The sequence below is a fragment of the Carassius auratus genome, unplaced genomic scaffold (genome assembly GCF_003368295.1).
Source record: "Carassius auratus strain Wakin unplaced genomic scaffold, ASM336829v1 scaf_tig00217789, whole genome shotgun sequence".
Classification (NCBI taxonomy): domain Eukaryota; kingdom Metazoa; phylum Chordata; class Actinopteri; order Cypriniformes; family Cyprinidae; genus Carassius; species Carassius auratus.
Window position 1 is genome coordinate 58501 of NW_020529245.1, and position 14635 is coordinate 73135.

General features: G+C 43.8%; 2 protein-coding genes and 1 long non-coding RNA gene across 5 annotated transcripts; 2 read left to right on the plus strand and 1 right to left on the minus strand.

The window, feature by feature from the left end:
• Positions 1-167: 167 nt before the first annotated feature.
• On the minus strand, positions 168-2216 carry mrpl20 (mitochondrial ribosomal protein L20). The gene is made up of 4 exons (XM_026265924.1): positions 2059-2216; positions 716-826; positions 548-625; positions 168-460 (listed from the first exon to the last, which is right to left on the minus strand). Exons 1-4 carry the CDS (start codon positions 2143-2145, stop codon positions 263-265), a joined length of 474 nt encoding a protein of 157 aa, XP_026121709.1. The 5' UTR covers positions 2146-2216; the 3' UTR covers positions 168-262.
• On the plus strand, positions 2145-4598 carry LOC113102977 (uncharacterized). Its single transcript, XR_003291146.1, has 3 exons — positions 2145-2275; positions 3971-4086; positions 4233-4598. It is a non-coding gene; the product is annotated as an uncharacterized LOC113102977 (long non-coding RNA).
• Positions 4599-5076: 478 nt separating this feature from the next.
• Positions 5077-12253, plus strand: mfap2 (microfibril associated protein 2). Of its 3 annotated transcripts, XM_026265899.1 has the most exons (9): positions 5079-5184; positions 6355-6396; positions 9906-9971; positions 10058-10087; positions 10165-10221; positions 10310-10351; positions 10862-10949; positions 11088-11161; positions 11248-12253. In XM_026265899.1, the coding sequence occupies exons 2-9, from the start codon at positions 6360-6362 to the stop codon at positions 11349-11351; spliced, it is 498 nt and encodes a 165-aa protein (XP_026121684.1). In that variant the 5' UTR covers positions 5079-5184; positions 6355-6359; the 3' UTR covers positions 11352-12253. The 3 variants fall into 3 exon arrangements, with proteins under 3 accessions (XP_026121686.1, XP_026121684.1, XP_026121685.1); XM_026265900.1 differs by lacking the exon at positions 10165-10221; XM_026265901.1 differs by lacking the exons at positions 10058-10087; positions 10165-10221 and having other exon boundaries at positions 5077-5184.
• Positions 12254-14635: the final 2382 nt, after the last annotated feature.

Below are 14635 nucleotides of genomic sequence, written 5' to 3' on the forward strand. Positions count from 1 at the left end.
AGGTCATTTTTCCACAATTATTTAATGTACAGTAAGTAACTATCATAATAGAATGATATGATCTTTAGCTAAGACTGTATATGTAATTTGTAATGGCTCAGTTTTTGACGGTATGAAGTGTGACTCCACAAGACATGATGGTGGTCAGAAATACAACACAGCAGCCATTAAACAGGAAAAGGCTTTAATGATGTTGATGAACACACACAAATGACACTTATTTACAGGAACAGATCCAGACAGAGGTCAGCAGGGCACATGATCAGCTGCGCTGTGATTGGCTGATTCCCTGCAGCTGTGTGATGCGAGAGAAGACGCCGGGTGGCTCCGCCCCCTCCCCCAGCGCGGCTCTGAGGCCCTCGGTCCGGCGCGCGTGGGCCAGAGCGGTCAGCGCCTGGAAGGAGCGCGGCTCGGTGATGGACAGGTCACACAGCACACGTCTGTTCAGCTCCACGCTGCACTGTGAGCACAGACAGAGGGTCAGCACACACACACACACACACACACACACACACGCCGGGACTCATCTGACCGGCGTCACACTGACCTTCAGCAGGTTGTGTATGAGCGCGGGGTACTTCATGTGCTGCTCTCTGCTAGCCGCGGCCAACCGCTGGATCCAGAGCTGGACACACACACACACACACACACACACACACATCAGAGCTCAGGGTGAGTGACTGACAGGTGTGAGGTCACATGACTCGTCACGTACCTGCCTCATGCTGCGTCGCTTGGCCTTCCGAGCTTTACTGGCGTAGATGAACGCCCTGCGGACGGCGCGCACCGCCAGACTGTAGCAGCGGTTCTTCCTGCCGCGGAAATGCTGCAAAAGACACACTGGTTGGTTCCAGAACATTCCCAAAAGAGACAATATAACATGAGATGAACCGCGAGCCGGATGAAAATCTATTCAAATATGTGACGATTCAAACCGGTTTAGATGCTAAACAGATCCAGATTCAGTTAGTGGTAGTTTATATGAGTGTGTGTCTGAGGGGAGCTTACTGTCTTTAGAAAAGTTTAGATGCCATTTTTTTCTGTTCACCTTGTCTCTGTATAAAGCATATTAAAGTTCATAAGTGCAGCGCTGCTTTGTTTACAGCGGTAACCAAGGAAACGCTTTAAGCTTGTGCGCTACCAGTTGAGCTCCAGGAACACTAACACTTTAAGCTCCGCCCACTGGCAGACAGTGAATCTGTTTCTCCTTCAGCTCGTCTGCTGTTTGTTTCATGAAGATATTTTTTATGCATAGTTTCACAAAACTCCATTCATTTCAAAATGATACAATCTACAATTTAGATGAAAAACTGCTCATGTTGCACGTGTGCAGCATCTTTGTCTGGATCATGATTAAAATGCAGGGGTTGCCTCTCATTCTGAACAGAAAGAGCACAGACAAAGCCTTATTTTGTTTATATGAAGAGAATTCTTTCATTTGTGTTATTTATTTGATTTGGGGCTTGTTTTAAAAATACAATTTAGTTTTTTTATTTACACTTACATTAAATTGAGTCATTTAGCAGATGCTTTCATCCAAAGCCACTTACAGATGAGGACAACAGAAGCAATCTAAACCAACAAGAGTAATGTTATGCAAGGGCTATATTAGTATATTATTATAGTGTTATATTTCAATTTCACAAAGAAATGTGCAGCATATTGCCCAAGCAACAATAAAAGGACACATTTCCATTATAATGTCTTAAATCTAATTTTACAAAAATCGAATCGAACTGAATCATGAGTCGAGTGAATCGTCACATCACGAATCACAGCGGAAAGTTTCCTTTATCTGAATATAACGCTCCCAGAACATTATTGGGTAACAAATAATTGCGACTCTGCTTCGGGTCTCAGACACACACACACACACCCACACACACACACACACACACACACACACACACACACACACTCTCTCACACTCACAGACACTCTCACACACACTCTCACACACACACACACACACACACACACACACACACACACGCACACACACACACACGCACACACACACGCACACACACGCACACACACGCTCACACACTCTCTCACCCGCGCGCTCTTCAGCAGCTCCTGGACTCTCCAGTACCGGTCCGGTCCGCGGTTCCGGGTCCAGCAGGACAGCGTGAGGAACACCATGATGATCGACCAGAGTGACCTCAGCCTCTCGTGCGCTGCTGTGTGTGCCTGCACCGGAGGAGACGTGACGTCACATCCGGGTCATACGAGCGGGACAAAATAAAAGTTCGATGTAACGCTTTTATATCTGGTAATTCAAAATTCTAATATTATTCATTATCAAATGTACTTTATGCCTAAGAAATAACATTATATATATATACATATGCAGTGTTCATCATTTATGCTGCAGCGCCCGGGGAGCAGTTAAACATAATTACAGAAATACACATTCAAAATGAGTCGCATAATTATTGAACACCATGTTTTTTTTTACATTTTCTTAAATTTGCAAAGTGAAGTTCATAATTTTCAGAACTGTTCCAGATTTACGCCTTTGACAGATATACATTATATACACCGAATATAATTCTGTATTATCTGACAGCTCATATTAGCAACCGAAAGGTATAACATATAATAAAATACACTAAAAAGTAATCAAAACTATATGAACATATTTAAAACACAATAAACTAAAATTAAAATAAAAGCAGAAAATATAAAAATAATAAAAGTATAACAGTATTTCATTGATACTAAAATAACACTGGTTAATAATAGAAATAATGCAGCTTTAATATGAGCTATTTCATTTATTAAATATTCTAATCATAGATTATTTATAACATATCATCTGCATGAGTGATCAAATATAATGTTTCAGAATGAATGAAAACAACCCTAGGGTAGGAGTCAAACTGTCTAACCACTGCCATGACTTCTACGATTAATACGATCGGTTATGAATCATGTATGTGTGGTACATCAGCATCTAAAGATGAGTTTAAACTCAGAGTTTAAATCAGTTTAAAATAATCCATTAGTTGGGAAGATAAGAACCGTAGCAAGTAATGGTCACACGTTCTCTACACACGACTGAAGCTCGATAAAGGAGAGTGAATATTGCGGAGAGGAAGATTGTTTTATTGCTTTGACAGAAGTGTGGATCACAGAAAGACATTCTACAGAATAGAGTAAATATCAGTTATATTCCTTAGAAATCTGCAGATGATAAGGGTTGGAGTCTACTTCTAGAGCAGTGGTTCCCAACCTTTTTCAGCTCGAGACCCACACAACCCCACACACGTTTCTGCAGAACACTGCAAAACAATTCACTGACCCGCTATTCTTGGGTTAATAACTTAGTATTCAGAAGCTAGATTGTTAACTGTATTTATTGAATGAACTAGGGCTGTGCGATATGGACAAAAAAGACAAAAGAAAAAAACTTTCGCGATTTCTTTGATCAATTTTGAGATTGTGACACACACCGATATGCTTTTACAGTCATAAATGCATTCAGGATTAATTTGAAACATATTTCCAAAAGAAAACCAATAAGAACTTTGTCAAAAAGTTGTAACGTCTCTAGAACAGACATAAGTCAAAATAATCACTATAGTAAAGATGTAACAAAATGAATAGACTTATCCCGTTAACATGGGCTCAGAAAAAGGCGTTAGGATATGCCCAGTCTGTTCTGTTCTTGCGCTAGGAGCAACGCATTCTGATTGGATCAGACAGAACACTGCTGGAGGTCAGGGCCGTGGGAAATCGTGCACGCTCCAATCGTGATTTTATGACAATTTGTTTAACAGCACATTCCTAGAATGGACTTGAAATGAACAGAAAATAATTGGCGGCCCACCTGCAATACCACAGGCACAGGTTGAATACCACAGTTCTAGAGTATTTAGGATCAACAAGACTAATAAATAGATCTTGAGAAATATACGTTTATTGATTTTATTTGTTTAAAGGTCTATTTTTTTTCCGTGTATAGTGATTTAGATCCTAAGTCCACACTCCATAGAGCTGATTACCACCCGCCAATACAAACAGAAGAGGAGGAAGAGGAAGAGGAAGAGGAAGAGGAAGGGTCAGATGTCCGGGGTCAAGGTGAGATCAGATCTGATGAGTTATTGTGCTTAATGATGACAGAATGAGACGACAAGCTGCTGTTTGTATATTGTACAGTGATGTACATCTACAACATATTTCAGCTTTTACACGCAATAATATTTACCAGTGTTACTGTGGTGTAGTCACTGTCAGGGTGTCGTTCCGTCGCTGGACACTAGAGGTCAGTGTCTGTCTTCTGAATGACGGCACCCATTCACTGCAGAGCATCCATTGATGAGACACTGATGCAGTGCTACATTTCTACAAACCTGATGAACAAACACACTCCTCCTGATGGTGTATGTGACGTGTGTTGGTGTTTGTGTGAACTCTCTCTCTGTGTGTGTGTGTGTGTGTGTGTGTGTGTCTGTTGATTCAGAGACGTCTTTAAGATCTTTGACTCGTTGTATCAGCAGATCTTATGCATATTAATTAAACACATGCTTGTAGTTCTGTGTCAGTTTCATTTCTACAAAAGCCATCGAGTGTTTGATGAACGTTCTCCTCAGGTTTGCTGTCAAACCCCCCCCCCCCATAAATATTTTAATCTCTGAACGGAAGTCGGGTTATTGGTCATTTTCAAACGTGACACAAATTAAAACATGAATATTTGAGCTGCTTTGTATTCTTAATCTCCAGCTTTATCATATATATATAATAGTTTTTATTACTGTACTCAATTTTCTGCGTTTTTATGTGGGGAACTTTCACTTAACTACATTATATCATACTTTTTATTTAACTATATTTAACAAAACATACCGTTTATCATTATGTCGAATTGAAGAAACTGAAGTTCAGTCTGTAGTTTTGTAGTTCGGAGTCACGTGATGAGCAACAAAAATGAGTGATTTAAACACAAGCTAGTAAACAGAAATCTGGGAAGTGGGCTTTATGAGCGTTTTATATGGCATGTTTGGTTTTATAAAGATAAATTGGAGTTCCATTCACGGTTTTGGATGAGGTTTCACATTCTCCGCGGGGCGCGTGGGCGGGGCCTGAGGGCGATGGGCGGAGTCAGAGGCGGGGCGAAGCTGAAACTTCAGACACGCTGAGATCTGAGCATCACTCGAGGAATAAAGCACTGAATTAAAGGTGAGCACATTCATTCTCTATGTTCTATATCTATATGTACGGGTTTTTAAGTCCCACATCTGCATGTTTTACGCGTGTCTGCATGTCCTCTGACTCATAGTTTGATGTAGGTGCAAATGAAGCTTGTTGTGTGAACAGAGTTTACAGTTCTACAGAGTTAATGAGTTCAGTTAGTGCATGAGTTCCTCTTCTCATCTGAAAGACATTCCTTAATGGACCCTTCGACTGTTTCCAGTTAACTGTGGACGACATGGGGTCTGTTGGGGGCTTCTGCTCTTTTGGTGGAGGAAGGGCAGAAATACAGCCAGGGGCAAATGACAAAACACACACACACACACACACACACACAGAGAGAGAGAGGGTCACAGCAGCTAGAGTCTTTAAAAGAGAAATGAACAAAGTCTGTTATATTTTAATGAGACAGATGAGAGTTAATGAAGAGAGCAGAACACATGAGTGTGTGTGTGTGTGTGTGTGTGTGTGTGTGTGTGTGTGTGTGTGTGTGTGCAGACATTCCTCAGTGTGTGTGAAGCATATGCTAGAGCTCACATCTGGGAGTCATTAAACCCCCTCAAGACCCTCCCCCAACACACACACACACACACACACAGAGACTGTATTTACACTGAGCGTGTCTGTTTCTGTTAAAAAGATCAATATCTGTGTGACGATTCATGGTTTGATTTTATAAGCTGAAAAAGTAAGACTTTAATGGGAGCGTCTGTCTGTCTCTCTCTGTCTGAATGTCTTTCCTCCTGTATAATGACCTCGTCTCACTGGGGGTCAGAAGAAATGAGAGCAAGAAACAGACAGACAGAGAGAGAGAGAGAGAGAGAGAGAGAGAGAGACGGAGGAGAAGAAAAAGGGAAACTAACGGTACAGAAAATGGCTTCTAGGAAAAGAGCCGAGAAACAGACAGGAATGTTTGCGGCGGCACGAGGGTCTTTCTGAGAAAAGAAGAAAAGCAGAAGAAAGAAACTAGTACATTCTTTGAGTGCAGGAGTCTCGAGGCCACAGCGGGATAGACAGACAGATAGATAGATAGATAGACTGATAGACAGACAGATAGATAGATAGATAGATAGATAGATACATGTTTATTAAACAGAATGAATTAGAATTATGAACAGAAACTATAAATCAATTTCTGTCTCTGGTTTGTTTCTACAGACAACATGAAACTCTGTTACCTGCTACTGCTGTCAGTGCCAGGTGAGACACACACACACACACACACACACACACACACACATACATATGGGAGGCCGTTTGAGATAAAACCCATTCAAAACTTGCGATGCACATTGAATCACTTGCTCGTACACATGAAACACTATCTGTGCATATATATGAAAGCCATGCGGTTACATAGAAATTCTTTGCATAAACCGCGCTTCTGTTTCCAAATGAACTAAACTTCCGGTTGCAATAAAACGACTTCTGGACACACTGAAAATGTTTATGCTCTCTTACATGCGATTACAGGGTATATGCAAATTTACATGTACACGCAAGTGATTCAATGTGTATCGCAAGTTTTGAATTGGTTTAGTCTCAAACGGCCTCCCATACACTCAAACACACTCTCGCACACACACACTCACACACACTCTCGCACACACACACTCTCGCACACACACACTCACACTCACTCTCGCACACATACACTCAAACTCACTCTCGCACACATACACTCACACACACTCTCGTACACGTACACTCTCGCACACGTACACTCACACTCACTCTCGCACACATACACTCACACACACTCGCACACATACACTCACACACACTCTCGCACTCATACACTCACACTCACTCTCGCACACATACACACACTCACTCTCGCACACATACACTCACACTCACTCTCGCACACATACACACACTCACTCTCGCACACATACACTCACACTCACTCTCGGACACATACACTCACACACACTCTCGCACACATACACTCACACTCACTCTCGCACACATACACTCACACTCACTCTCGCACACATACACTCACACTCACTCTCGCACACATACACTCACACTCACTCTCGGACACATACACTCACACACACTCTCGCACACATACACTCACGCACACTCTCGCACACATACACTCACGCTCACTCTCGCACACATACACTCACGCACACTCTCGCACACACACTCACGCACACTCTCGCACACATACACTCACGCTCACTCTCGCACACATACACTCACGCACACTCTCGCACACATACACTCACGCACACTCTCGCACACATACACTCACGCACACATACACTCACGCACACTCTCGCACACATACACGCACACTCTCGCACACATACACTCACACTCACTCTCGCACACATACACTCACACTCACTCTCGCACACATACACTCACACTCACTCTCGCACACATACACTCACACTCACTCTCGCACACATACACTCACACTCACTCTCGCACACATACACTCACACTCACTCTCGGACACATACACTCACACACACTCTCGCACACATACACTCACTCTCGCACACATACACTCACGCACACATACACTCACGCACACTCTCGCACACATACACTCACGCTCACTCTCGCACACATACACTCACGCTCACTCTCGCACACATACACTCACGCACACTCTCGCACACATACACTCACACACACTCTCACACACACTCTCGCACACGCTCTCGCACACACACACTCACGCTCTCGCACACACACACTCACGCTCACTCTCGCACACATACACTCACGCTCACTCTCGCACACATACACTCACGCACACTCTCGCACACATACACTCACGCACACTCTCGCACAAATACACTCACGCACACTCTCGCACACATACACTCACTCTCGGACACATACACTCACACTCACTCTCGGACACATACACTCACGCACACTCTCGCACACATACACTCACGCTCACTCTCGGACACATACACTCACGCACACTCTCGCACACATACACTCACACACACTCTCGCACACATACACTAACACTCACTCTCGCACACATACACTCACGCACACTCTCGCACACACACTCACGCACACTCTCGCACACATACACTCACGCTCACTCTCGCACACACACACTCACGCTCACTCTCGCACACACACACTCACGCTCACTCTCGCACACATACACTCACGCTCACTCTCGCACACATACACTCACGCACACTCTCGCACACATACACTCACGCACACTCTCGCACACATACACTCACGTACATTCTCGCACACATACACTCACGCACACTCTCGCACACATACACTCACGCACACTCTCGCACACATACACTCACGCTCACTCTCGGACACATACACTAACGCTCACTCTCGCACACATACACTCACGCTCACTCTCGCACACATAAACTCTCGCACACATACACTCACGCACACTCTCGCACACATACACTCACACTGTCGCACACATACACTCACGCACACTTACACTCACGCTCACTCTCGCACACATACACTCACGCACACTATCGCACACATACACTCACGCACACTCTCGCACACATACACTCACACACATACAATCACACACACTCTCGCACACATACACTCACACACACTCTCGCACACATACACTCACACTCACTCTCGCACACATACACTCACACACACTCTCGCACACATACACTCTCCCACACTTGCACACATACACTCACACTCACTCTCGCACACATACACTCACACTCACTCTCGCACACATACACTCACACTCACTCTCACATGCATACTCACATTCACTCTCGCACACATACACTCACATTCACTCTCGCACACAAACACTCACACTCACTCTCGCACACATACACTCACATTCACTCGCACGCATACACTCACTCTCGCACACATACACTCACACTCACTCTCGCAACACATACACTCACATTCACACTCTTGCACACACACTCACATTCACACTCTCACACACATACACTCATTCTCGCACATATACACTCAGACTCACTCTTGCACGCATACACTCACTCTTGCACACATACACTCACATTCACACTCTTGCACACACACACACATTCACTCTCGCACACACACACTCACTCGAACACGTGAACTTGCACACATACACTAACATTCACACACACTCACATTCACTCTCACACGCATACACACTCTTGCACACATACTCACATTCACACTCTCGCACACATACACTCACTCGAACACACACTCACTCACACGCATACATTCACTCTCGCACTCCCACACGCATACACACTCTTGCACACATACACTCACATTCACACACATACTCACATTCACACACTCACGCATACACTCACTCACACTCTCGCACACATACACTTTTACTTTTGCACACACACACTCACTCGAACACACACACTCACGTAAACTCACTCGCACATACTCATATTCACACACACCCTCATATTGACTCACAGTCAGACTCACTCGCACACTCGCTGACACACACACACACACGTAAATTCATGTACACTCACTCTCGCACACATACACTCACACTAACTCATGCATACACTCACTTGAACACACACTCACTCACACTCACGTAAACTCACTCACACACACCATCATATTGAATCACACTCACTCGAACACGTACACTCACTGACACACACACGTAGATACACACTCGCGCTCACACACTCACTCTCTCTCTGGTGTGTGTTGTTCTGCAGCGCTGGTTCTGGCTCAGACTCAGACTCAGGAACAGAACTATGATGATTATCCAGACCCTAACTTTGGTGAGTCGCTGGATTCTGTCTGTCAGTGAAGTCTGTTAATGAAGCTCAGATATTAATGATGTGTTGTGTGTGTTTGATCTGGTCAGATAACGGCATCAATTATGACTCCATCTACTGTAAGTGTCCCTCACTCCTCAGCTCTGTGTGTGTGTGTGTGTGTGTTCATATTCTGAGCTGTTTCGCTCCTCTTCAGATCCGGCCGTTTCTCAGCAGGGTTCACAAGCTCAGACCTCAGGACCAGGACAGACCGGTCCTCTCTCGTCTCTCTTACTGTTCACGTCATCTTTATTGTTTCATTTTTAAAGTGTAAGACTAATAGAAACCTGTTTTTATTCCAGTGGTGGAGCTTCAGACGGAGCCGACAGAACCTGGACCGCTGGGTATACTTTTGACATCTTTGTGTTTATTTTCATTTCTGTTTTAGTTTTAATCATTTCAGTACTTTAGCTAATTTGGTTAGTTAAACAATTCTAATTTTCAAAAATTTCTGAAGTTCATCTAATATTTAGATTTGATTTTACTTATTCTTTATTTCAACCAACAACTATTGTAATGGTTTTAGTTGATAAGAACACTGAGGTGATTAATAAAGGACTGAAGGGCAAGTGAAGGATCAAACACACAATTGTGTTATTAATATTCTACACTTGTCTATTTGCATCTGTAGATTTCATTCTTTTGTTTTGTTTTATTCCTATATTCTGAAGGTTTGTTCTTATTTCATTCACACTGATTTATACAACACTTCACTCCTAAAACATGGTGAATGTGTGTGTTTTGCTTGTTGACAGTATTTTCTGATTTATGATCAAACCAGACTTCATCTAATGTTGTGAATGTGTGCAGATGACTCATGTCTATATAATAATAATGCATTCCTCACATTTCAGACTGTCGTGAGGAACAGTATCCCTGCACTCGTCTCTATTCTGTCCATCAGCCGTGCAAACAGTGTCTCAACAGCATCTGCTTCTACAGGTCAGCACACACACACACACACACACACACACACACGGCTTCATCTGATAGTATTTCTAGTTTAGTGGTACTTCTATTTCATCTGGTTACCAGTTCAACATTTCTCATGTAAGATGTGTGTTTTATTGTTGTTTTCAGTCTGCGCAGGGTTTATGTGATTAATAAGGAGATCTGTGTGAGGACCGTGTGCGCTCACGAGGAGCTGCTGAGAGGTGAGTGTGTGTGTGTGTGTGTGTGTCGCTTCACCGCGCTCCTCCCGTGAATACAGATATATAACGTCTTGTCTGTCTCTCTGCAGCGGATCTGTGTCGAGATCAGTTTTCTCGCTGCGGTGTAGTTGCAGTCAGTGGCCAGTGTGGGGCGATGGGCGGCAGCTGTGCTAAGAGCTGCGGATCCTGCTAAACACACACACACACACACACACACAGGTACCGCCTTTCAGACGCGGACACACACTGCAACTACAGCTTTACGATGAAAACCTCTACGCAAGTGTGCAGACACAATGCTAACGCGGAGCCGTTTCCTAACGTCAGTCTAACCTCAGATGTCTGTGGCATTAGTCAAGCAGCTGCTATAAACACATCAATAGTTTAACTAGCTTAACTAATAGTTATAGAAGACTGTTTGCGCTAATCTAGCGCCCCCTTGTGTTTGTGTACTTGTGTAACGTGTGTTTCAGACCTAAAGCTCTTCCTATACTCCTCCAGCATCTCACTCAAAGTTATGAACAAATGTTCTTCCTGTAACACGTGTACGAGCTGAGCTCCTGTAAACTGATATTAACTGTAATAATCTCTGGTTTGGATGACTGTCTCCACTGGTGCTATTATTGTATCTGTTACACAGCGGTTTGTATTATCACTGCTCGTCGTCGTCGTCGTCGTTTACTTGTTTATGTGTCTTGGGGCGAGTTACACTGAACCCAGACTCCTGATCTCAGGTCAGAGGTCAGAGGTCAAGACCTGTAAGCACTGATCGGTCATCAATCACACGAGGAACGCTACTGAACACAGACGTCAGCATTTACTGTAATATTAGCTGGTCCAAACCATTGATGCAATGTAATAAACATTTTCTTTCTGTACATTTAAATGCAGAGTCTATAAACATGAAAGCTTTCTAATGTGTATAACAAGACTGAGACAAACGCTATCAGTTAAAATGCCTTTTTAATGGGTTTCTTAGTAACTACACAAAGCCATCGCTCCACATGTTTTCTTTGCTTCTGGCTGAACTCTATGTATCCTGCACCTTAACATTACTGCTTGTGAAAATGAATTAAAATAACGATCTTTGATATAGTTTGCAGTCTAGTGTCTCACCGATCGATCAGTTCAGTACGGTAAACAAAGAACGGTAATAAAACAGTCAGGATTTCGTTTTTCTGTATGGACCATAAATGTAAACTTGAACGAAAAACTCCTCAGTCCATTTCTGGAGTATATTAGTTCATGGAAAGACAAGTTTCCATGTTTACAGTTTTCCGTCTGCCAGACTGAATGGAATAAGTCAGGTTCATCACTGATTAATCAATCATTATAGTGACATTACTGCATTACACATTAATAAACATTACAGTTCAATTGCTCCAGATATATATAAAAATAAAAAGAATCAGCTACCGAATCTAATTCACATGAACTATAAATATGACTCAAGTATGTGTGTGGAAAACTCATTACAGTAACATCAATTATTAGAATAAACTGTGCTTAATTCTCATTATAATAAAGTCACATGGTTAAAAATAACAAATTGGTCCTAAAAGTAGCTTGCCTTTCTCTAAACAAAATACCTTTTTCTTTTGGTTTTGGGGAAACTAGTCCTCTGGAGTATTCTGGACGGCTTTATAAGATTCACAGGAGACAACATTAAAGTGGATCAAACCCCGTTCATCACAGTATTCCCAGGATAAGAACGGGTTTGGTTTAGGGTTAAGGACGACTTTGATGAAAGGTTTTGATCCTCTTCAGATGCTGACTGCTGTTTGTGAAAGCTCGTTTCCACCACACAATACAATTAAAATGATAATTGTGACATTTTAGCTAATGATTCTGACCATTCTTCTTGCATTTCAGCGTATTGTGAGATATAACCTCCTTTAGAAAATCTGAATTAATAAAAAGTTCTGATTCTATATCTTTTCTATTTGTATCTCAAAAACTGCAAGAAAAACTAAACATTCTGAGTTTATATCTCACAATAATGCGGTAAACAAAATCCAAATTGTGTGATTAAAAAGTCACAATTACCTTTTTGTGTCAGAAACAAGCTTCCAGAAAACATATGAACACGTTTCTAAGACAGGTGAAATACCTGCAGAGTGTGTGTGTGTGTGTGTGTGTGTGTGTGTGTGAGTGAGTGTGTGTATGTGTGTGTGTGTATCAGCTGGCTGTGAGCGCGGGCGTGAGTGTGTGTGTGTGTGTGTGTGTGTGTGTGTATCAGCTGGCTGTGTGTGTGTGTGTGTGTGTGTGTGTGTGTGAGTGTGTGAGTGAGTGTGTGTGTGAGTGTGTGAGTATCAGCTGGCTGTGAGCGCGGGCGTGTGTGTGTGTGTGTGTGTGAGTGAGTGTGTGTATGTGTGTGTGTGTATCAGCTGGCTGTGAGCGCGGGCGTGAGTGTGTGTGTGTGTGTGTGTGTGTGTGTATCAGCTGGCTGTGAGCGCGGGAGTGTGTGTGTGTGTGTGTGTGTGTGTGTGAGTATCAGCTGGCTGTGTGTGTGTGTGTGTGTGTGTGTGTGTATCAGCTGGCTGTGAGTGCGGGAGTGTGTGTGTGTGTGTGTGTGTGTGTGTGAGTATCAGCTGGCTGTGTGTGTGTGTGTGTGTGTGTGTGTGTGTGTGTATCAGCTGGCTGTGAGTACGGGAGTGTGTGTGTGTGTGTGTGTGTGTGTGAGTATCAGCTGGCTGTGTGTGTGTGTGTGTGTGTGTGTGTGTGTGAGTATCAGCTGGCTGTGAGCGCGGGCGTGTGTGTGTGTGTGTGTGAGTGAGTGTGTGTATGTGTGTGTGTGTATCAGCTGGCTGTGAGCGCGGGCGTGAGTGTGTGTGTGTGTGTGTGTGTGTGTGTATCAGCTGGCTGTGAGCGCGGGAGTGTGTGTGTGTGTGTGTGTGTGTGTGTGTGTATCAGCTGGCTGTGAGTGCGGGAGTGTGTGTGTGTGTGTGTGTGTGTGTGAGTATCAGCTGGCTGTGTGTGTGTGTGTGTGTGTGTGTGTGTGTGTGTCAGCTGGCTGTGAGCGCGGGAGTGTGTGTGTGTGTGTGTGTGTGTGTGTATCAGCTGGCTGTGTGTGTGTGTGTGTGTGTGTGTGTGTGTGTGTGTGAGTATCAGCTGGCTGTGTGTGTGTGTGTGTGTGTGTGTGTGTGAGTGTGTGAGTATCAGCTGGCTGTGAGCACGGGAGTGTGTGTGTGTGTGTGAGTATCAGCTGGCTGTGTGTGTGTGTGTGTGTGTGTGTGTGTGTGTGAGTATCAGCTGGCTGTGTGTGTGTGTGTGTGTGTGTGTGTGAGTGTGTGAGTATCAGCTGGCTGTGAGCGCGGGTGTGTGTGTGTGTGTGTGTATCAGCTGGCTGTGAGCGCGGGAGTGTGTGTGTGTGTGTGTGTGTGTATCAGCTGGCTGTGAGCGCGGGAGTGTGTGTGTGTGTGTGTGTGTGTGTATCAGCTGGCTGTGAGCGCGGGAGTGTGTGTGTGTGTGTGTGTG